Genomic DNA, 21,577 nt, shown 5'->3' on the forward strand with positions numbered 1-21,577 from the left:
CCAGCCCGCACACCTCCCCCGTACGCAGCTCTACGGCTTGCATGTACACGGTGGCAGAGGCGGGCAGCAGGATGGCATCCGAGGTCAGCAGGCTGCCCAGCGCGTGGCGCGCCGCGGGCACGATGCCCGACGTCAGCAGGCCTGCGGGGAGGCAGGTGGCGGGCATGGGCTGGAGATCCAGGTCAGCCGGGGCGCATGGCTCCTGTCCAGGCCCTGGCCTGGCCCTCGCCGGCACCCAGGCCCAGGCGTCATCCCCTCCAGCAGCTGTCAGCAGCTGTCTGCTGCTGCGGCAGGCAGCCCCCCCACTGCCGCCCCACCCTCATCGAAGATGTTGGCCACCAGCAGGTTGCAGCACACAGGCACATCCTCCTTCAGCTTCAGGTCCGTGGGCCGCTTGTACACCACGCGGTGCCGCTCCTCGGGGAACTGCGGAAGAAAGGAGGGCAGATCAAAAGGAGGATTGCAGGCACATGGTTCATGTTGATACGTGCCCGCAAGCGAGCGCTGCTGAGGCGCGTGTGCGTGCCTGCTCCCGTTCATGCCGCCCGCCCGCTCGCCGATACCTTGCCCGCTCCCCGCCAAGCCCAGGCCCGTCAGCGCCATCAGCACCCCACCTTGTTGGCCGCCAGGCACTCCTTGCTGGCCAGCGCCAGATACAGCCAGCGCTCCACCGCCGTGACGTGGTGCGCCCCCGCGCGCAGCGCCATCATGGCATGCAGCCCGGCGCCAGACCCCAGGTTCAGCACCCGGCAGTCCTTGTCCTCATCCGCCACCGCCTGCAAAATCAATCAAGACAGCGTGCGATGGAGCGCTGCCGGTATGCTGGCAGCCATTCCAGGCTGGTGAGAAAATGACTAGACGCATCACTGGCGCCGCCAACGGCTCAAGTAGCAGTAGCAGCAGCAGGGAAAGCAGCAGGCAGGTGGGCAGCACGTGCACTGGCCTGCACCGCAGCCTCGATGGCCTGCTGGAAGCGGGAGTTGAAGTAGACATCCTCCAGCAGGCGCAGGTGGCGCTTGGGCATGCGGATGTCGGTCTGCGGAGCAGGCAGGCGGGGGCGGAGCGGCAGGCAGGCAGCTGTGGCGCTGCCCGGGGAGGGGGGCATGACAGCCTGGCGCCGCGGGATCATCCTTCTCAGGGTGGAAAGACATGCCACGCCTCCCTGGCCTTCCCCACTCCCCACAGGACACCTCCCTGCCAGTGGCGGCAGGCACCTGCACAGTGACGTAGTTGTATGTGTCCTTGATGTGGTGGTCGTTCTCAGCCTGGAAAGGCGTCAGCAGCTTGAGCGGCAGCATGTCGTCGGTCTTAATCTTGTGCAGGGGGGCAGAGTATCTGCGGTATAGCAGATGGAGGCAGGAGCAAGGCATCGGATGCGAGTGAGGCATGCCGGGAGACGGCAGGATGGCGGGCGAGCAGGGGACAGCGTGCCGGCTAGTGCCTCGGGCGCATGCTCTGCCACAGCGGCAGCGGCCCGACCGCCAGGCTGGCAGCTCACGGGTGGTAGCTGATGCGCTGCCGCGCCTCTGGGTACTCAATCGCCTTGCGCTCCAGCCCCTTGCCCTCAGCCAGGTCCTGCGGAGCGTGTGGGGAGGCAGGTGGGCACGCCGCCAATCAGCAGGCTGGGAGGCAGGCGGGCATGCTGCCAACCAGCAGGCTGGGGGCAGCACCACGGCTGACAGCGACACAAACAGGCATGTGCGCCCGACGTGAGATAGCTGCGTCGGCTTGCCCTGGCAGCCAGGGCGCACCCGAAGCACGGCCTCGTTCGCTTTCTGCAGCGCCAGCTTGAGATCGAAATTGAAGGGGTCAATCTTCAGCCCTGCGCCCAGCCACCAGCCAGGTCCCAGACTGGGTCAGCAGCGCAAGCCGAGGAGCCATGACGGGAGCAGCAAAGTTCAACACGTGGCAGCACAGCAGAGCCAGCACAGCTGGCAACCAACCGGCCACAAGCCAGCATGAGCCACACCCGCATCCAGCGTGGCTGCCGCCTCCCAGTTGCAGCCCAGCCCAAGCAGCGCCTGGCCCTTGCGCAGGAACGACTTAATGTAGGAGGATGATCCCTTGCAGTTCCTGCAGACGATTCGGGCGAGGGCCGCAGGCGGTGGGTAGGCCAAACCCACGGTGCCACGGCGCGGAGGGTGAACAGCGCGGTGAATTCCATCATGGATGATCCAGCAGCCGCCGCCGCCCACCTGCGCAGCGAGGTCTCCGCCAGCGACTGGCACCTGCCCGCGTGCTGCAGCGCCTCGGTGAACAGGCCCAGCTGCAGGCAGGCCGCCGCGCAGTTGCTGTGGCAGACGTAGAGCTCGGGGTGGGTGACGTTGGAATGCCGCGCCTTTGCAAACAGCGCGTTGTAGGTGGCCACGGCGGCGGTCAGCTCTCCCGCCTTCTGCTGCTTGGTGGCCTCGGCGTTGAAGTCGTTGAGTGTGCGCTGGGCCAGGTAGGCGGGCCCCTGCGCCAGCAGCGCCGCCGTGCGCTGCTCAATGTCGTCGCGCACCTGCACCAGGAGGGAACGGCCGGCCGGCGGCCGGCAGCGGCAGCGGTGGAGTTGACTGGCACGGCTCAGATCAGCGGGCTGCCCGCCTCTCCTCGCTGCGCCGAAATCACCTTTTGCAGGGCGTCCTCGTCGTTGCTGAGAGGCGACTCGGTCGCGGCAGCTGGCTGCTCCTCTTCCGAGCAATCGCCATCGGGCTCGGCCTCCCGCTGCGCTTGGCTCGCCCCCAAATCGTCTTCTGGGCATGTGGTAGCCATCGCAGCGGCAGAACGCGCTCTTGGAGGCTGCAGTTGTCTGTGCTCGCCAGGGGCCTCAAGTGAGCGGGGCAAGCAGCAAGGGGAGGTGCACGGGGGGGACCAGCACGCTCAATCCGGAGAACTGGATGCAATTGCGAGTTGTGGTAGAAGAAGAAGGGGCACGCTGAGGTGGCGGCGGCGGCAGGAGAGCGGCCGCGGGTGGCGGCGGCCCCGGGCCCTGAGATGTGTGCTATGGAGACTTTACAGCGGGTCAACGGCGCCATCGTGGCACCAGTGGGGTAGTACGGGAGTGCATAGAAAGTGTGCAGTTGGTAGCGTATTCAAATACCTCTCGGCAGGGAGGTCAGCAGTGCAGGAGGAGATCGAGCAAGTATCAACAGGGCCGTCCGGTGCGCCGCGCACTCACGCTTCCACGTGCGCGCGCTTGCCGCCGCAGCCTCCGCCGTGCTGGGCGGCCGCGGGCGCTGCCGCCTGGCCGCCAAACTCCTTGCTGCTGTCGTTGCCGGAGGGGTAGTCGATGAAGGCGGGGCGGCTCTTCAGGCCCAGCAGCTCAAACATGGCCAGGTCCTCGTTCCGGTCGTTGTTGGGCGTGGTCAGCAGCTTGTCGCCGTCAAAGATGGAGTTGGCGCCCGCCATGAAGCACAGCGCCTGCGGGGCAGGAGCACGATGGCAGGTGTAAGGCAGCGGGGACCGTGAGGAGAGGTGTGAAAGGCACCCCCGCAAGCAAGCACGTGGCAGGCACATGGGCTCTTGTGCAGACATGTTGGCGGCACAACCTCTGGATAAACTGCCAGCCGGCCAAAGCGAGCCGACCAAGGCTGCATGGCAAAGCCCGGCAGGGCGCCGCCGCCCACCCCACCACCCCACCTGGTCTGCAAAGGAGAAGTTGAGGCGGCCTGCCGACAGCCGCACCACGGTGCGGGGCATGATGATGCGGGCGGTGGCCACGCAGCGTGCCACGTCCAGGCCTGGGGCGGGAGCAAAGGGGTGCGGAAAGGTGGCGGGGACGGGGTCAGCGAGTGGCAGCAAGGAAGCTATCCGTGAGCCCTCCTTCCCAGTCACTCCAAGCCAAGCCGCCGCATGAGCTGCGCTGCTGCCCCGTCAGCCACCTGCTGCCGGCCTCTGCTCACCCGAGGGCGCCTCATTGTCCTGCATGGGTGTGCCCTTGACCGCCACCAGCGCATTGATGGGCACGCTCTCAGGGTGCGCCGCCAGCGTGGCCAGCTGCGGGGGGGGCGGCAGGCGGCGGCGCCGGCATCAGCAGCACTGCCAATGCCACCTGCCTGTTGCATGGCGGCAGCATCAGCAAGAACCACACACGCGCACCGACCACCACCGCCACCACCGCCACCACCCCACACACGCTGGCCCCACCCTCACCTGGTGAAGCAGCCCCACGCGGTCCAGCTGGCCCTCCCCCAGGCCGATGATGCCCCCCGCGCAGACAGAGATGCCCGCCTGCCGCACATTCTCCAGCGTGGCCAGCCGGTCCTCATACTTGCGGCTGGTGGTCACCTTGCCGTAGTACTCTGCAGGGGAGGGAGGGAGGGGGCGGCAGGCAGGGTGAGGGCAGGGCCAAGCGAGGGCCTCTCCGGCCGGGGCAGCCCCTGCTGTGCTCCCTCGCTCGCCCAACAAGCAGCTGGCCTCCCGGTGGCAAGAGACCACCCCCTGCCATTCCGCCCGCCACCCCAGCCCCAGCGTGGAGCGAGCCCCACCACCCCACCCCACCCACCCGGGCTGGTGTCCAGGTTGTGGTTGTAGGCGGTGAGGCCGGCCTGCCGCAGCTGCGCCGCCTGCTCCGGGGTCAGCATGCCCAGCGTGGTGCACACCTCCATGCCCAGGCCGCGGATGCGCCTGCGGGCAGCGTTTGGTCGTGAGTGGATGCGTCGGCTGGGTGGAGGTCCGACAAACAGGCATGTGGGCCAGCAAGCCAGAAGCAGGGCGCAGGATGGGGGCAGGCAGTGTGGCAGGGAGTGGGTGCAACTGGCCGCAGCTGGCCCGCCTGCTCACCCGACCATCTCCAGCACACGCTCCCACTGGCCCTTGCCGACCTGGGAGGGGCCGCGCCAGGCGGCGCCCATGCAGAACCGGGTGCTGCCAGAGGCCTTGGCGCGCAGGGCCGCCTGCGGGCGCACGGGAGGGCAGGCCAGATGGGTGGGGCAGGCGGGAGCGAGCTGAAGCAGGGGCCGACATGGCTGCAGGACAGGCTGCACCATTCGCCATGCCGCCCGCATCTTGGACGGCAGGCAGTGTGGCAGGCGGTGCGACAGGCGGTACGGCCCCGCCGTACCTCGTACACCTCCTCCAGCCCCATCAGCTTCTCCGCCTTGGTCCCCGTCTCCTTGCTCCAGCTGCTGGACTGGCTGCAGTAGCCGCAGTTCTCGGGGCAGCCCCCCGTCTTGATGCTCAGCAGTGTGCAGCGCTGGACCTGTACAGGGGCAAGCCGCACGGCAGGCGCAGGCGGGGGGGACGTGGATGGGTGCCGAGCTAGGCTCGATGGGTCAAGGCCACAACAGGGCAACCGTCGCTTCCTGCCCCTCCGCAGCATGGCGTCTGCCCATCCTGCGGCTCCCTCCATGCATCCGCATACATGATGCATCCGCAAACATGCAGGTGGTGCAATGGCATGTAGGTATGCAGCACCGGGGCCGCACAAGCAGGAGGGCATGGCGGCGGCGGCGGCTCACCATGGCGGGGTCATTGTACATGCGGTGCACGCTGGCGGCTGTATAGACCAGGTCCAGCAGCGGCGTGTTGTACACGTCCGCCACCTCCTCGCGCCTGCGACGGCAAGGCAGTCCAGCAGGCATGGCTCGGCAGACGAGGGCTGGGGCAACGGCTCGCGCCGCCGCCGCCTCCAGCTTGCCCCGCGCGGCGGCCCCAGGCGGCTGGCGGCCCAGGGCAGCTCCCCCAGCCCCGCTCACGTCCAGTCGGTGCGGATGGAGCCCAGCTCCTGCTGCCATCGGGCCTTGCCGGCCGGCTCTGCTGCCTGGAGCGGGGAACTGTCGTCGGCCGGGACGGGCTGCACATGTTGTAGGCTCGTACTGCTAGACAGGTCCCTACTGCGCACCGACAGCCCCGCCCATGCGCCAATGCGCTGGGCGGTGCACAGCCGCACCGCCACCGCGACTTGCCGGGAGGCCATCGTTGCGTGCAGGGCCGATGGCGATGCCTGCAAGCCGCCAGGACAGCTCGGGGCCTTCCGATGAGCCAGAAGAGGATGGGGCCAGCCTGGCGAATGGGTCAGCCCTACCCCAAACTGCTCCCATGCTCATTGCATTATCCCGATCGCTGCGCAACCGAGCCGGTTGTATCGTGCACAGCTGCCTGACGGGCCTGCTACATGCTGCTGGCTCCCCGACCCTCATCGTAGACACCCCTGCTGCATTGGCAAGCGGCACGCCCTCAGAATGCTGGGGCTGGGACCCCTGTATGGCGGCGGCTACTGGGTGGCCCTGAGGCAGCTGGCGGTGGTGAGCCCGCCGCCTGCGCCGCCGCCCAGCCACCGTGCCGGGCGCCCGCCGCTGCCTCCCTCCAGCCACCTCCCCAGCGCGCACCTGCTGCGGCGGACTGCAGCTTGGGACCGGCTCATGAATGTCTCCCTCGCCTGTGTGCAGGTGTACTACGCAGCGGGCGCTGTACTGCACTATGTAGTGCCCGCACTGTTCCCTGTCAAGTCGGTGCAGAAGGGACAGCCGCGCCAGGGGCAGGTCACCTCTGAAGCGCTGTACAGCCTAGGTGCGCCACCATCCCCTCCATTGCTACCTCTCGTAGCTGCATTCTGTATGATTCTGTCTGCGCCGTCATCCCTGATGGCTGATGGCGCGTGCGCTCTTTTCCACACTTCATTCTCCTGCCCAATTGCAATTGCACTCCAGGCCCGCTGCTCATCAAGGCGGGCGTGTGGACGCTCGTAGAGCAGCTGCACCAGAGAGGGCACACCAAGCTGTACACCGGCTGGCCGCCGGATGCCTGGCAGGTGCGGCGTGCGGCAGCGGCAGCGGCGGCGGCGGCGCTCCACAGGCGTGCTCCCTTCCCTGTGGCCTGTGGGCGCGCCCCTCTCCTGCCGCAGCCCTTCACGCCCACATACATCCACACACAGAAACACCGTGCCCGGCTCCCTCCTCGTCTTCCTCGTGTGCAGGCGCTCTACATGCTGCTCACTGTTGTTGCTCTGGACTACCTGCATGATGCTTGGTTCTACTGGACCCACCGCCTGCTGCACTGGCGCCCGCTCTACGTCCACGTCCACGCCCCGCACCACACGTGAGCGCCCGGCCAGCCCTCCTTGGCCCGTACCTGCCCCTGCCCTGCACCCACCCTAGACTTCTGCGCTCCCTGTCCCGGCACCCCCAGGCCAGGCCGCACCCTGCCCTGCCCCTGCCCTACACAGCAGCAGCGGGTGCACAACCTCACCAGGTCACCTCTGCGCTCCCTGCCCGCCCCGTCCTGCCCCTGCCGCAGCTCCACAGTGCCCACAGCCTTCACCGGCTACAGCTTTCACGTTGTGGAGGCGGTGATTGTGTTTGCCAACGAGGTGCTGGTCTGCTACCTGCTGCCAATCCACCTGGGCCTGCACCGAGCCTACCACCTCTTCACCACCGTCATCCACCAAGGTGGGGCAGGCAGGGCAGGCAGGGCAGTGGGCGGCAGGCTGCTGGGGTGCCCGCGCGGCGCTGCCGATGGCGGCGCAGCTGACCTTGGTGCCCTCTCCCCGCCCTGCGTCCCGCGCCTGCCTCGTTCTGTGCTGCAGGCGGGCACGCCGGGTACGAGGTGGCCCCCTTCCTGCCCACCCTGGAGCAGCTGGTCAGCCTGGCGCTGATCGGCGCGCGCCCCTGCCCCGCGCTCAACACCGTGCGCCACCACGACATGCACCACCGCTTCCCGCGCGCCCACTTCAGCCTCTACATGACGCACTGGGACCGACTGTGCGGCACGGAGCACCCCAAGTACCGAGCCGAGGTGGAGGAGCACTTCAGGGCGCCGCCCCGCTCTGAGGCGCCGCCGGTGCCGGCGCCGGGCGAGCAGCAGCAGCAGCAGCTGCCGCAGAGGAGGAGGAAGGTGCCACTGGGAGCGGCTGCGGCGGTGGCGGCAGCATGAGCGGGCCAAGCATCGCCCTCTTTTAGTTTGTACTCTCTCTCTACTCTTTTTCTGACACCATTGAACATTGCTTCATTGCTTACTATGAGTGCAGACCACTCAAACACCTGAAATATGTCACAGCAAGCTTGAAGCCAGTAGCGTGCATGACACCATCCGGCATGCAGTGCAGAAGCAGGGCACAGGATCGATGGGCGATGGCGGCAAGCGCCCGGCGACTCAGTCCTTCACACCTGCTGTTCCTCTGTGCTTTTGAGGCAGCTGGGGATGTGTCTGTCCCACACTGGCGTCAGCTGTGAATGTGGAGTGAACATCCTGACTGGAGAGAGCAAGGCATCGAAAGCAATGGCACAGGCCCCCCGAAACATATGAAAAAATCCGAGCTGTGTTGATTTGTCTGATTTTTCAGAGAAGCAGAGCATGTTGTGGATTGGTGGAGCTTGTGCTGGCGCTGACGGCAAGAAACACGCACACATGTTGCCAGCGCCATGAGCACGCTAGCCGGGTGGCTGCCGCCGCAGCTCGTCCACTGTCGGCACGCCACCCAGCATGGACATGGTTGGCAGCTCCAGCGCTGACGCCACCTCCACCACGGTTTCCAGCCCCCCAGGGGCCTGCTGGCCCTCCAGGCCCATTAGCTGGGAGGGATGCATGGAGGGCAGCGTGCTGCCCGTGTTTCGCCTTTCGAGCCCTGTGCGCCCGTCGATCAGCGTCATGATGCTCCTGCTCCTCGGGTCCAAGGGGCTGAGCAGGCCGCGGGCGCTGCTGGCGTGCGGGGCGCTGCTGCCCACCACCACGCTGTCCCACGACTGCCTGCTGGGCCTGGGGCTGGCCAGGGACACTGAGCCGCTGCCCTCGCGGCTCTTGGCGGGCTCGCTGGTGCCGGGGCTGCCCATGTTTGGGATCCCGGACAGGCCGCGTATGTTGACCTGCGTCGCCGCGCGCTGCAGCAGCGCCTCCACCGTGGTGCTGTCCAGCTGCTGCAGGGTCTGCATGCGCTCCAGGATCTCCAGCGCGATCGACCCGCCGTGGGCAGAGGGGTTGCTGGCAACGTCGTCCTCCCAGACAGACGACTCCTCCGCCGCCTCGATGGCCGCCTTGGCCTTGGCCGCCTTGACCGCCACCAGCCGGTTGCGTGCCTGCGGGCCAAGGCAGCGGCGCCGGCAGCAGCAGCAGGTGAGGCGTGCATGGTTGCATCGGAGGTGCGCTGCTGGTGCTGGGGTGCTGCTGCTGCTGCGTCCTTGGCGTCATGGCTTGCACCCGCATTGTGCGGCCGCTGGGCTGCCTGCCGTGGCGCGCTGGGCCAGCCTGCCGGTGCAAGGCCGCCCACCCACCATGATCCCGGTGATGGGCAGGGCCGTGTGCCGCAGGCCCGCGGGCGGGAAGGGGTTGAAGCTGCGCTTGAGCCAGGCCATGAAGCCCTTGACCGTCGACTTCTGCTCCTCGTAAGGCCGCAGGGTCTCTGTGAAGTCCCGGCTGCGCACCTCCCCTGCACAAGAGCAAAGGGCACGGGTCCATGGCGATCAGCGGTGCCCTTGCCTGAACCGCCTGCAACCGGACTAAGCATGCCCTCCAAAACCGCAATCCCCCACATCCCATGCACTTGCGCCCGCCGCCCGCAGCAGCAGCAGCAGGCCCAGGCAGCTTAGGCCCAGGCAGGCGCACCCGTCATGATTCCCTTTGGCTCCATCTCGCCGGTGGCACACACCAGCTCCTTGTTTGGGTATCTGCGCACACGGCATGGTTGCCCGAAATCAGGGGCATGCGCATTCAGTGGATGGAGCATGCCGGTTGCAGCAGCGGCAGCAAGAGCAGAGCCGAGCGCTGGACACAGCGCGCCGGCGAGGCACTCGACGCAGGGCTGCCCAGAGGCTCACAGGCGGTAGCCCAGGAACATGCCCAGCTGCGCCAAGGTGAAGTTCCGGAAGTATGAGCCGACTGCAGGGCAGGGCGCAGGGACAGAGGCAGGGTCATGAGCCGTAATGCTCCTGCTTCGTCCGCCATAGCGCATACCATTTGGCACTTCTGGGCAGGAAGAAGTAGGGGCAGCAGGGAGGCAGCTCCAGCCGGGGAGTGCAGCAGCAGGGGCAGCAGGGAAGCACGAGCTCGCCTGCCGGCGCCAGCTGCGTCGCCATCAGCGCCAGCTCGTCGATGCTCCAGCTGTACAGCAGGCAGTTGGTCTCTGCATGTGCCGTGAACAGGTGCTCATCATTCTTCACCATGCCGTTGAACACGCCAAACACGCTGAGCAGCCCTGCGCCAAGCGATGCGGGTGTTGCATGTCAGGCGGCACCATCCCGCGGCGTGCGCCGCTGCGGCGCCCAGTTCCGTCCAGAGGGAGGGGCCGCCAATGCAAGGCCGCCCGGTGAGGCCTCCCACACAGCTGCCCGCCGCCCCCGGCCCGTTCCGCAGGCATCCACAGGCAGGCAACCGGCCGGCGAGCCGCGGGACCCACCCATGTCGAAGCAGGATCCCGAGAGCAGGGGCCGCGGCTCCACCAGCAGCCCTTTGTACATGGAGTTTATCTTGGCCTGCCCCTCCACCAGCACAAAGAAGCGCAGCCGCGCCTCGGGGCCGTGCACGATGATGTCGCCAGCCCGCACCCGCACCCACTTGCCGTACCGCAGGGCCTGCGCCGGGGCAAGGCAAGGGCCGTGGCAGGCTTTGTGGTACAGCAAGGGCGGCATGCCTGTGAGGGAGGTCGGCCTCCTGGTAAACTCAGGGTGGGGACCGCCTGCTCGGGGAGCAGCCCACCTGCTTCATCTCCAGCCGCCCCATCCCGCCCCTGCGGTAGAAGAAGCGCCACAGCTGCTCCTGGTCCTCTGTCTTGAAGCGGATGTGCCGCTCGTCCAGCACGAGGCGCGTCAAGGCGTGGCCGTGGAAGATCAAACACAGCACCGCCCTGCAGGCGCGGGCGCGTACAGCAGCACAGCGGAACAGTGGGCGGTGGTCGCACGGCGTGTGGAAAGGCGAGTGTAATCCACAGCAAGCGCCGGTGCAGCCTCTCACCAAATCAGCGCATCCAGGGCAAGACCGCCGGTGTATGAAAGTCCAGGCCATCTTGGCATGCCGAGGCTGGATGCTGCAGTGGGCCGGCGATTGATTGGGGTTTCATAATAAGCAAGCCATGATGCAATTTTGCAAGGACAAGGAGGCTGCCGCCGCTCCGCTGCCGGCAGGACAGCATCACCCTGCACCCTGCCTGCCCGCTGTCGACACACGTGCATGCCCCAGAGCATCTGTAGAGAGCGACACAGCGCTTCCCGGGGCCAAAACCAGCTGCACAGGATAGGCAGCATGAAGCGGGATAGGCTGCTGCAAGCAGCGCTCACCGATGATGAGGCATACATATGAGCAGCACAGGAAGAAGCGTATCAGCATCACGTCGCAGACCAGTGCCACAGCGAGGAAATTGGCATTCGCCAACTGGTTGAACAGCCCCGCAGCGTGCATTATGTAGACCATCGTGGTAAGATTTCGGCCAAAGGCCGCTGAATGGAACCACTAAACGCAGCAAGGCACTGCCGACATCGTTGGGAGGTGCACGCACTGCATGCTGAGGTCCCGCCGGCAGGAGTCACATGTGTCCCCTTATCAATAAGGCCAATGCATGCTCGTGCCTGCCCCTCTCCCCCTCAGAAGACGTCGTTTATCGTCTTTGTGACGGGGCTGGAGGGGGTGGAGATGCTGCTGCGGTTGAAGTGCGAGGGCGGCACCGGTGAACCAACCGGCACCCGGCCCGCCGGCATCGACCTGACGCTCGAGTGGTGGCTGGGCACAGACCCATCCCCTGTCAGGCGCTCCAGCAGCTCGTCCACCGAGGTGAGGTGGATGTGACGCAGGCTCTGCATGCCCGACAGGATCTCGTAGGCCTTCAAGCCGCTGTGCGCCGACACCTCCGCCAGCTCCTCCTCGCTCCTCCCCGACTTCTCCTCCAGCCGCTCCAGCGCCGCACGGGCCCAGGCCGTCTTCAGCGCGATGGCCCGATTCCTGGCCTGCACATGCGGTTTGGGGTGGGGGGCGCAGGGGGTTGCAGCACCATGGAAGATGGCCTGTCCGCCGTGTGCCAGTCTGGTGGAAGCCCTTTCCACTTCCTTTCTCTCTCTTGTGAAATTGGCTGGCCCCAGTGGCAGCAGCTCTTACCAGGATGCCGGTGATGGGAAGGGCCGTGTGCCGCAGGCCCGCAGGCGGAAAGGGGTGGAAACTGCGCTTGAGCCAGTGCCACACGCTGCTCAGCGTCGGCGTCTCCATTTCGTACTTCCGCAGCGGGTCGGTAAAATCCCGGCTGCGTTCCCCTGCATTGCGCAACCGCCACAGAAGCAACAAGCTTCGAGCAGCCAAAAGTTTGCCGCCAACAGCAGCAGCAGCGGACATGTGCTGCTGCCCATCACCTTCAAAAATGGCCTCCTGCTCAGGCTCGCCGGTGGCGCACAGCAGCTCCTGGTTTGGATGCAGCCGCATCCAGAACCACATCCCCAGCTGGCACAGCGTGAAATAGCGCCAGTAGGCCCCAACTGCAGCGCAGAGAGCCAGGGTCAGCGGATGAAAATCGCTGACCACCGTGGAGCCTCAAAGCTTCTCACACCAGAGCGTATAGGCTTGCCTGCTGGAGCCAGCTCCGTGGCGATGGTTGCCAGCTCATCGATGGTCCAGGTGTACAGCAGGCAGTCAGTCTCCGCGGTCGCAGAAAATGTGTGGGCGTCTCCCTTTTGGAAGCCCATGTAAATGCCAAAGCTGTTCAAGGTGCCTGCACACACTTGAAAAGGCGATGCTTTCGGGTCCCCCTATGCGGGCTCAAGCAGCACCAGGTCGCCAACGCGCCCGTCTGCGCAGTAGCAGCAGCGCACGCCCCGCTCACCCATATCGAAGCAGCAGCCGCTGTATTGCGGGCGTGGATCCTCGGGTATGCCACGGTACATGGAGCGGATCGTGGCCACGCCTTCCACCAGCACATGAAAGTGCAGGCGTGCGCCATAGCCGCGCGCGATGGAGCCGCCCTTTGGCACCCGCAGCCAGCTCCCATAATTGAGGATCTGGAAGCAGCAGGCGACAGCAAAAGCAGCAAGCACAGGGCAGCGCACCAGGTGAAGGGGCTGGGCAGATGCCTCATACGGGCGACTGGAAGGGGCCAGCGGTGACAAACACTCATGTGCCTGCAACCATGCATGGCAGCAGCGAGCGCCCCACGCTTGCGGGCTGCACCTGCTTCATCTCCAGGCGTCCCATGCCGCTCCTGCGGTAGAAGAAGCGCCACCTACAACCCCACAAGAGCCCCGCAGGGAAGCAGGGCGGCTCTGACCAACCGTCCAAGCCAGGCAGGCAGCTCTCTGTCTCACGCGTGCACACACATTGCATGCATGCCATGCAGCACAGCTCTCACAGCTGCTCCTCGTCCATGCTGCGGAACTTGATGCGGCGCTCGTCGTAGATCAGCAGGTACAGGGAGAGGCCGTGGAAGGACAGGGACAGGGACGACCAGATCAGGGTGTCCAGGGCAATGCGGCTCATCCACCCCACACTGGGCCACGGCGGGAAGCCCAGCAGTGCAGCTGCGGCAGGGGCGGCAGGAGAGGCAGGCAGGTAGGCCGGCCAGCCATCAGGCGGGAAGCTGCGTGAAAGCGGCTGGGCTGCTGCAAGTGTATTGATGCGTGCAAAATGGCGGGCCGCTGCCAAAAGCACAGCCATGGATGCCAGCGGTGCTCACAAGTGAGAAGGCAGACGTTTGCCAGCACGAGGAACAGCCGGATAAGCAGCACATCGGACACGAGTGCTGAGCAGAAGAACCAGAGGTTGCCGAGCTGGGCAATTGGGCCACCCGGCTTCAGGACCAGCACCATTGCTTCCTTGCGCAGCCGCCGTTGGCCGCCGCTGGGAGTGAGCGGTGGCAGGCGGCGGTGTGGTGGCTGTGCAACTTCCGCAAGTCTCCAGCGCCAAGCACACTACCCAGCGCGGCTGCTACACCTGCTAGGTGCTGCCACACTCTCTTGTTTCGTGCCCCAGGCGATGGCCGGCAGACGTCTCCCTTGACAATGACCCCCAAAGAGACTCTTCGGCAGCTCTGATCAACCGCAGTGGGGAATTGGCTCTCCATGAGCAAAGTCCTCCCGCCTCGCTGGCACGGAATCGTGCTCGGGTAGTTTGAACCTCAGCACCCCAGAGTTGTTTGGCTTGCAAGCGAGAACAAGCGGGTGCAGGGGACCTGCCTGAGGCCCTTGTAGACGCCGAGAGCCCCCCGATCGGTCGGTGCAGGATGAAGCTACAGTTCAGGGCTGGCGCTTGCAGCCCATTGGTGACGTGCCGATCACCAGCAGGCAGCTCTAGCAGGCACCCCAGCAGCCAGAGAGGACTCAGCGGCCTGCAGCAAACCCCCACGCAGCACCTGGCGCAAAGGTGCGATCTTTTGGCTGCTGCCCGGTCAGGTAGAGTGCTGCAAAGGGTCGACGCGCCGGCTGGGGGAGTCTCGGCGCCCCTGGCAGCAGCGCCGCACTCTTGCCGTCCGTGGGTGTGTTCCGCTGGCGGCAGGAGGGCCTCACTGCCCTGCTTGGGGTCCCACGCTGCTGCGTGCGCGCAGGTCGTCGCCCGCTGCGGCAGCACCGGCGACGCTGGTGCGGGCCCCGGGAGCCAACAACATCCTGGAGCTGAACGAGCACCGCCGCGGCGTGGGCCTCTGCATCTACCGCGCGTCTGACGGCAAGGTGTTTGCGGCGCAGCGCATGGACGACCCGCAGATGAGCTGGCAGATGCCGCAGGTGGGCCTTGGCGGCCGGCAAAGGGGCCGGAAATGACCAGCCTGGCGCAGCTGATGCGTTGGACCTTCCAGGCTGGGCGCACGGAAGCACAGGGTCACACCGTGGCATGGCTGCGCCGCCGCGGCAGCTGATGGGCTGGGGCGTGGCAGCTGACGCGCTCGCTGGCGCGGTCCATTCCCTGAGCGCAGGGCGGCATTGACCCTTTGGAGAACCCCATGAAGGCGGCCCTGCGGGAGCTGCATGAGGAGACGGGCATTACCGCGGTACGCATCGTCGCCAGCATCGACCGGTGGCTGGAGTACTCGTTCCCCACCAAAGTGAAGGCGCAGATGCCGGGCAGCTTCCTGCGCTACCGCGGCCAGACGCAGGTGCGCGCTGCGGCCGCCTGATGCGTCAGCATGATCTGGCCCCAGCCTCTTTGTTAAACCCTTTCTCGCACCCCGCCCTGCACTTGCTCCTGACATGCTTGCCCTGCCCACTTGTGCCCCACCCCTGCCCCACTCATGGTGCCTTCCTGCTGCTGCTTCAGAAGTGGTACCTGCTGGAGTACCGCGGGGACGAGAGCGAGATCGACCTGTCCTGCCACGGCCACCCCGAGTTCTCACAGTACAGCTGGGCGGCGCTGGAATCGCTGCCCGACGGCGTGGTGGATTTCAAGCAGGGCGTGTACCGCCAGGTGGCCCGCCACTTTGCGCCCGAGATTGCGCGCCGCGTGGGCCAGGCCGTCGCCTGAGCTCGCGTCCGGCGCGGGCAGCAGGCTGCTGCCACTGGAGGAACCGCTGGCAAGGTCCTGCTTTGCTGCAACCCTGCATGCTGTCATGCCCTGCCCCTCCTTGCACCAGTTTACTCACTGCACCACAACCATTCCTTCCGCCTTGTGGCTCCCATCCGCATTCAAGGGTCCTCTAGATGGCAGGCAGCGCTTTGCGGCGCTTGCCTTGCCAGCCGGGCCCTTTTCCTTGTGCAAACACCACTTACTTTTTGGCATCCCCCATTTTTTGCCTCGCGGCACGCCATGCCCAAGGCTGCTGCCGACGCAGCAGCGGGCGCCCGCCAGCCCTCTTTTCCACCCCTTGAACAAACGAAACTCTTTGCAAACCCCTTGAGGCCCTGCCCCCTGCCCTGTGATTTTGTATCATGCAGCCGGCACGCGCTTTTGTTTCATTGACCCTGATTCAGCGGCTTTGGCGCCCTCCTTTGATCCACCCCCTCCCATCTCGTTGTGTACACCCTTTGATGTAAACAGTAACCTGTTGCATCTTGTGCTCGGAAAAGAAGTGTGTGTATGGCATGTCGGCGCCATCCTCACCCCAGCTGGCATCCACCGTAGCGCATGGCCAGCTCGGCGCCGTTACAGCCCTGCCGATCCAGGTCCAGCCCATCCCCGCAGCCCCAATCAGTACTCGGCCAGCACCTCGCGGGCGAAGCGGTAGGCGTTGCTCCAGCAGGGCTGGCACAGGTCGATGGGCACCTTGTCCTGCTTGTTGCGCAGGTGCTTGTCGGCGCCGTGCTGCAGCAGGTACTTGACAATCTCCACGTGCCCCCGCATCGCCGCCCAGTGCAGCGCGCCGTTGTCGCCCTGCGGGCAGCGTGGGCCAGCGGCGGTGTGACCAGCGGCGAGGCAGGGCGTGTGCTGGCGCAGGTGCGGCGCACGGCACGCTCTACCACCACGTCTCAACCCATGCTCCATACACACAAACACCACAGAATCAGCTCCAGCAGCAGCACAGGCAGCTCTGCCTGCCCCCTGCCCCACCAGGTCCAGGGAGTTGACGTCTGCCCCGCTTTCCACCAGAAACTTGACGGTTTGGAAGTGGCCGTTGTGGGCGGCACGGATGATGGGCGTCTCGCCCATCTGCGGGGTGGGGAGGCAGGCGGGCAGGAGAGGGTTTGCGCGGGAAGGGAGGGGCAGGCGGGAGGTGGGAAGGAAGCAGGCAGGCAGGCAGCAGCAGCCCCCAGCACGGAACTAAGCCGGGCGCCGGCACTGCCTACGCACCACATTGCGCTGCTCAATGTCGGCGCCCTCGTCTAGAAGCAGCTTGCAGCACGCCAGGTGCCCTGCAGCAGCATGCACGCATCCATGCAGGTTGATAGAGGGCCTAGCATGCTGGCATGCTCGCATTCATGACCGCTGCTGAAGATGGCTGGGGCTGGGGGATTTGGGGCTGCTGCTCACCGTTGCCGGCAGCAAGCAGCAGCGGCGGGTCGCCGCAGTGGTCGGACTCGTTGAGCGGAGCGCCCTGCACAGGTGCCAGGATTCTGAGCTAGTTTTAGCGGCAAGGCGCCGGTCCTCCTCCTCAGTTCCGTGTTCGTGGGCAGCGGCAGCGGCGGGCGGTAGTGACTGCCCACCTCCTCCAGGTGCTCCTTCACCCAGTCATAGTAGCCGTCCACGCAGTCCCGCCATATGTTGGACTTCTCCGGCACGAACTTGCCGTTCTGCGGGCAGCGCGGGGCGAGGGGTGGGTAGGGGAAGAGCAGGGGACGTGGGACCAGCGCAACTCACGATCAAGTCAAACGGCATGGCTGCTGTCTCGGGCGCTGCAACACCACTATATCGCCGGCCCGCTCCCCTGGAGGTGATCCTGAGCGCCGAGAGACAGTCAAAGCCCGCAGCAGCGTGCTGTGACACCTGGCAGACCCTGAGGAACCGCCGCCTGATCACATAATCGCTGCCAGCTTGTATCAGCACTCATGTGCATTCATCCGGAGGTCTGCAGCAGCGAGCTTCGCACAACCTGTGGTTTGGACCATTCATTGCCGTGTCCGCGCCCCCGCTCGCTGGCAGCACTTTTGCTGAACCACTAGGGTGGCCGCCATGGCGGCGGAAGGGGAGGAGCGGCCCGTGAGCCTGCTGCACCGCAGTGTGGCGGCGGCGGGGGCCTCCGTGGTGTCTGCATTCGTCGTCAACCCGCTGGACGTCGTCAAGGTGTGCGAGTGCGCCTGTGAGCATGCGGCAGGCAGGCGCTGGTGGTAGCTTCCAGGTCACCTGAACACATCGCCCGCCGCCGCCGCCGCTGCTGCAAACGCCGCGCCTGCCCTCTTTGCTGGCTCCCTGCAGACGCGCATCCAGGCTCAGGGTGCCTTTGGGCTCGACAAGAAGATGCTGGCCCAGTCGGATACGCTGCTGGAGTGAGCGGGGGATGCAAGGGAGCCTGTTGTCTCGCTCTCTTCGGTTGATCCCTGCCCACCCGCCTGCCGCTGCTGAGCCGAGCCCGCCACCATGCCCCTGCGCCTGCAGGAAGTGGTCCTTTGCTGCCTGCGAGTGCTTCCGCGTGCAGCCGCCGGCGGCAGCCGTGCGCGGCGCCGCGGCCTGCGGCCCCGCCTGCACCAGCACCGCCGCGCTGGCGGCGCCGCTGTACAGCGGAACCCTCGACGGCCTGCGCAAGATTGCGGCGCGGGAGGGGGTGGGGGTGCTGTGGCGGGGCACCGATGTGGCGCTCATGATGGCCATCCCTATGGTCGGCATCTACCTGCCCCTGTACGACTACCTCCTGCAGCAGCTGCAGCAGGAGCAGGCGGGCGCCGCAGCACCGCTGGCGGCAGGCACCCTGGCCCGTACTGCCGCCGTGTACTGCACAGCGCCCTTCGAGCTCGCGCGCACGCGGCTGCAGGCCGCGCACAGCCACGCGGCGGCGCCGGCGGCCGCGGTAGCAGCAGGTGGGCCGCCGGTGTGGGGGTTTCCCCTCGTGCTGTGGGAGCCGCTCGGGGGGCGGCTCGGTGCTGCCTGCCTTGCAGCCACAGGCCAGTTGGCGGCCAGCCAGCCGCCAGCCCAATCCCAGACCCACCCTGCTGCGCCCCCCACTCAGCCACCGCCACTCTGCCTGCCTGCCTGCAGATGCGGGGCGGGGCGGGCGAGCATCGGTGCTGCTGCAGCACATGCCCAGCGGCGACCCGGGGGGCAGCCGGCTGCGCGCCGCGGGGCGCATGTGGACGGGCGTGGGGGCCACGCTGGCCCGAGACGTTCCCTTCTCAGCTCTGTACTGGGGCATGGTGGAGCCGATCCGCGCTGCGCTGCTGCCGCCGGCGCACGGCGCCAGCGCCACCGAGTGGGAGGTCTTCTCGGCCAACGTGACGGGTGAGGGCTGGGGGCGCAGCGCTGGCACATAAGTGTGGCCTGCACAGGGCTGGCAGCGTCACCTGTGGCCTGCCTGCCGTGCTGCTCGGCGTTTGGTTCTGCCGCGTGGGCTGTGCGTGGGCTGCTCTGCTGCTGTGCCCGCCTCCCTGCCCAGCCTCTCTGCGAGCTGCCCACATCGCCTGCCGCTCATCAGGGCCCGGCATGCCTCCGCTGCCCTCCCCTGCAGCCGGCGCCGTGGCGGGCGGCCTGGCGGGCGCCATCACCACGCCCTTTGACGTCCTGAAGACGCGCACGCAGCTGCAGGCGGCTGACAGCGGGCACCCCATGCTGACCAGCCTGCGCGGCATTGCGCGCCACGAGGGCGTGGCGGCGCTGTTCCGCGGCTGGAGCGCTCGCTCGGCCAAGGCCGCCCCGGCCTGCGCCATCGTGCTGAGCAGCTACGAGCTGATCAAGCACCTGTCCTGAGCTGGCGCAGGCAGGCTGCCTGCTGGCATGCCGCAGCCTTAGCCCATGCGTCTCAGCAAACTCAGCAGGCTGTCTACTGCGCTCCTCTCGGTCCCACCCTCGTGCTCCTACCATCCTCTTTTGACATATCCCTTTCCTTGCCGCTCTGCCATCCCTTCCGCTCAATTCACCCTGTACCGGTACCGCTCAGCTCCCAATAAACCCGCCAATTGATCGCCGATTTCATGCGCAGTACCCTCCTGCTCCCACACACTCCATCTTTACTGTACTTGATCAGTGTTCCCTTGCATGCAATCCAATAGCAAGCAGTTGAGGAGGGCTCATGGGCTGGAGCAGGAGCCACCGGCGATACCAGGCGGGCGATGGTGGTCTCGGCGTGCGCTGATGGGCTCAGACATGCGACATCAGTGCAGCATGCTCTCCAGGCGTGAGGCTACAGGGAGGTTGCATGGTCCAAGGAAAATTCTGACTTTCCAACAACCCATCCATCGACCCCCAACACGTTTTCGGGCTGACCGCATTGACTCCTCAACGTTAATTGCTTTTTGGCTTCCTCATACACCACACCCCCAACTGCACATCAGAATGAAGCCTGCCCTCCCCCTGCTGCTGGGATGTCTGCTGCTGGCAGCAGGCACCCAGGCCGCTCCAGGTGGGCCTGCACCCACTCTCTGCTGGTCACTGGTGCCTGTGCTTACCCAAATGCCGGGGGGGTGCGCTGGTCGAAACGGCTGGCGACTGGTTGGGGGCGCGGTGTAGACGGCACTGACGGCACCGCCCTGGCGCGCCCACCACCCACCCATCCCTGCCTTCCCTTTCCCCCTGCGTGCAGCCAGCCGCCGCCTTCTCCAGACTGCCTCAGCCGACGCCAATGCCGCAGCCCAGGCTATCGGTGCGGGCGCCTCGGCCAACGCCGCTGCCTCTGCCTCCGCATCAGCCGGCGCTGTCGCTCCCCCCACCCCGAAGCCTCCCATCATTGTTGTTCCCAAGCCCTCCCCCTCACCCAAGCCCAAGCCACCTGTTGTCATCGTCATCCCTAAGCCCAAGCCTGCCCCCACTCCCGGTGAGGGAGAGAGGGCCTGGCCCTGCATCTTGCTGCACATAGCGCCCTGGACTAGCCAGCGCCCTGGACCAACCGCCAGCCGGTGCCTGCCCGCCTTCCCATTCCCGCTGCGGCCGACTGACAGCGCGCCCCCTTCACTGACCTTCTTGCGCGTGCCTGCCCGCCTCCCCTCCCTGCCGCCGCGCCTGCCAGAGTACTGCGAGGGCGCGATCGCCGAGGCGTGCTGCACAGATTTGGTGGAGCTGGACTACAAGCACAAGGTCATCTCCCCCACCAAGTGCGCGGTGGTGCTGGAGCCCGAGCCCGAGCCCGAGCCCGAGCCTGCGCCGGTCAAGAAGCACCCCTGGCTGAAGCACCCCTGGTGAGCACGGCAGGGGGCAGGCCGCGAGCGAGCGGCAGAGCCGGCGCGCATCAGCGTCAACCGCCCGCTTCAGCCGTGCGCGTGCTGGGAGCAGCAGCACTGACATTGTAAAGCCGGGCGTGCCTGGTGGCCTCCCCTCGCCCCCCGCAGGCTGGCCGCCTCTGCGGGCGCCGCCGCCAGCGCAGACGCCGAGGCGTACGGCGCCGACGACAGCTCCGCCACCGCTGCCGCGTCGGCGGAGGCTGAGGCTGAGCCTGAGCCCGAGGTGCTGGAGCTGGTTCTGGCAGAGAAGACGCTGCCCCTGAACTGGACTGACGGCGAGGTGAGCAGGGATGCCCCGCAAGGCGCACCGCTGGACGCCGCCAGCCAGCGGTTCGTCATGCAGGCGGTTCCTTTTTAGGGCCGCCTAGGCGCACACACACGCATGAATGGCCTCGGCTGTGCCGTGAAGGACTTCTACTGCATCTGCAAGCCCAAGGCCAAGCCGGCTAAGGTTGAGGTCGAGGCGGAGGAGGAGGAGGAGGCGCCCGGGCACCCCATCATCGCCCTCCCCGAGAAGGTGGTGCCCTGCGCTGGGCCCGGCTCATCCGCCAGATGCAATGCATTGCCAGGCTCTGTCTGCCCGCTGCTGCCTGCCAGCCCGCCTCCTGAAGCTCCTCTGCCGCTCTATTTTGCCCTGCACTTGTCCTGCAGGACCTGATCCATCCCAAGCTGCCCGTGCATCCCAACCTGCCCGTGCATCCCACGCCTGGTGAGGCCACCGCCGAGGCCTCGGCCGCGGCTTCTTCCTCCTCCAACGGCGCCGCCGCCAGCTCTGCCCACGCCTTTGGATCCGGTGAGCTGAAGCTCAGCTGGGCGTAAACCCCTGCCTGTTTGCCGATGCCATAGATGCGTGCCATAGATGTGTGCCGAAAGAGGCAGGCGCTGGCGGCGCGTGCTGCCATGCTGCATCTGGCTCCCACACCAGGCTGCTGGGCTCTGCCTCCATGCCATGCAGCTGTGGCCTTTGG

At 66.6% G+C, this 21,577-nt stretch overlaps 7 protein-coding genes across 7 annotated transcripts in view; 3 read left to right on the top strand and 4 right to left on the bottom strand.

Annotated features, from left to right (window-relative positions):
• CHLNCDRAFT_145421 (hypothetical protein) overlaps positions 1-2,754 on the bottom strand; it is a gene marked incomplete at both ends in the record, with an annotated part of 6,597 nt that extends 3,843 nt beyond the window's left edge. The window contains 10 exons of the mRNA XM_005848055.1: positions 12-141; positions 318-426; positions 615-776; positions 950-1,036; positions 1,215-1,335; positions 1,499-1,575; positions 1,752-1,822; positions 1,970-2,073; positions 2,196-2,500; positions 2,611-2,754. Of these exons, the coding sequence (XP_005848117.1) occupies positions 12-141; positions 318-426; positions 615-776; positions 950-1,036; positions 1,215-1,335; positions 1,499-1,575; positions 1,752-1,822; positions 1,970-2,073; positions 2,196-2,500; positions 2,611-2,754 (1,310 nt within the window). The remainder of the gene's footprint in view (positions 1-11; positions 142-317; positions 427-614; positions 777-949; positions 1,037-1,214; positions 1,336-1,498; positions 1,576-1,751; positions 1,823-1,969; positions 2,074-2,195; positions 2,501-2,610) is intronic.
• Positions 2,755-3,156: 402 nt separating this feature from the next.
• On the bottom strand, positions 3,157-5,564 carry CHLNCDRAFT_22943 (hypothetical protein; the record flags this gene model as incomplete). The annotated part of the gene is made up of 8 exons (XM_005848056.1): positions 3,157-3,402; positions 3,622-3,722; positions 3,885-3,978; positions 4,135-4,283; positions 4,487-4,608; positions 4,765-4,877; positions 5,045-5,182; positions 5,442-5,564. The coding sequence occupies 8 exons, from the start codon at positions 5,562-5,564 to the stop codon at positions 3,157-3,159; spliced, it is 1,086 nt and encodes a 361-aa protein (XP_005848118.1).
• A 780-nt stretch (positions 5,565-6,344) lies between these two features.
• Positions 6,345-7,978, top strand: CHLNCDRAFT_57760 (hypothetical protein; the record flags this gene model as incomplete). The annotated part of the gene is made up of 5 exons (XM_005847895.1): positions 6,345-6,492; positions 6,633-6,733; positions 6,899-7,020; positions 7,219-7,370; positions 7,508-7,978. 5 exons carry the CDS (start codon positions 6,345-6,347, stop codon positions 7,852-7,854), a joined length of 870 nt encoding a protein of 289 aa, XP_005847957.1. The 3' UTR covers positions 7,855-7,978.
• A 373-nt stretch (positions 7,979-8,351) lies between these two features.
• Positions 8,352-11,319, bottom strand: CHLNCDRAFT_145424 (expressed protein; the record flags this gene model as incomplete). Its single annotated transcript, XM_005848057.1, has 8 exons — positions 8,352-8,993; positions 9,189-9,343; positions 9,520-9,581; positions 9,732-9,792; positions 9,878-10,108; positions 10,310-10,484; positions 10,609-10,756; positions 11,216-11,319. The coding sequence occupies 8 exons, from the start codon at positions 11,317-11,319 to the stop codon at positions 8,352-8,354; spliced, it is 1,578 nt and encodes a 525-aa protein (XP_005848119.1).
• Positions 11,320-14,071: 2,752 nt separating this feature from the next.
• On the top strand, positions 14,072-15,860 carry CHLNCDRAFT_31004 (hypothetical protein). Its single transcript, XM_005847896.1, has 4 exons — positions 14,072-14,244; positions 14,426-14,603; positions 14,792-14,971; positions 15,133-15,860. The coding sequence occupies exons 1-4, from the start codon at positions 14,105-14,107 to the stop codon at positions 15,334-15,336; spliced, it is 702 nt and encodes a 233-aa protein (XP_005847958.1). The 5' UTR covers positions 14,072-14,104; the 3' UTR covers positions 15,337-15,860.
• Positions 15,861-15,999: 139 nt separating this feature from the next.
• On the bottom strand, positions 16,000-17,124 carry CHLNCDRAFT_145427 (hypothetical protein; the record flags this gene model as incomplete). The annotated part of the gene is made up of 6 exons (XM_005848058.1): positions 16,000-16,182; positions 16,360-16,458; positions 16,600-16,661; positions 16,780-16,843; positions 16,953-17,039; positions 17,107-17,124. The coding sequence occupies 6 exons, from the start codon at positions 17,122-17,124 to the stop codon at positions 16,000-16,002; spliced, it is 513 nt and encodes a 170-aa protein (XP_005848120.1).
• A 294-nt stretch (positions 17,125-17,418) lies between these two features.
• On the top strand, positions 17,419-19,143 carry CHLNCDRAFT_145428 (hypothetical protein; the record flags this gene model as incomplete). The annotated part of the gene is made up of 5 exons (XM_005847897.1): positions 17,419-17,529; positions 17,662-17,732; positions 17,842-18,260; positions 18,439-18,678; positions 18,905-19,143. 5 exons carry the CDS (start codon positions 17,419-17,421, stop codon positions 19,141-19,143), a joined length of 1,080 nt encoding a protein of 359 aa, XP_005847959.1.
• Positions 19,144-21,577: the final 2,434 nt, after the last annotated feature.

This window comes from Chlorella variabilis (genome assembly GCF_000147415.1).
Source record: "Chlorella variabilis unplaced genomic scaffold CHLNCscaffold_9, whole genome shotgun sequence".
NCBI lineage: Eukaryota > Viridiplantae > Chlorophyta > Trebouxiophyceae > Chlorellales > Chlorellaceae > Chlorella > Chlorella variabilis.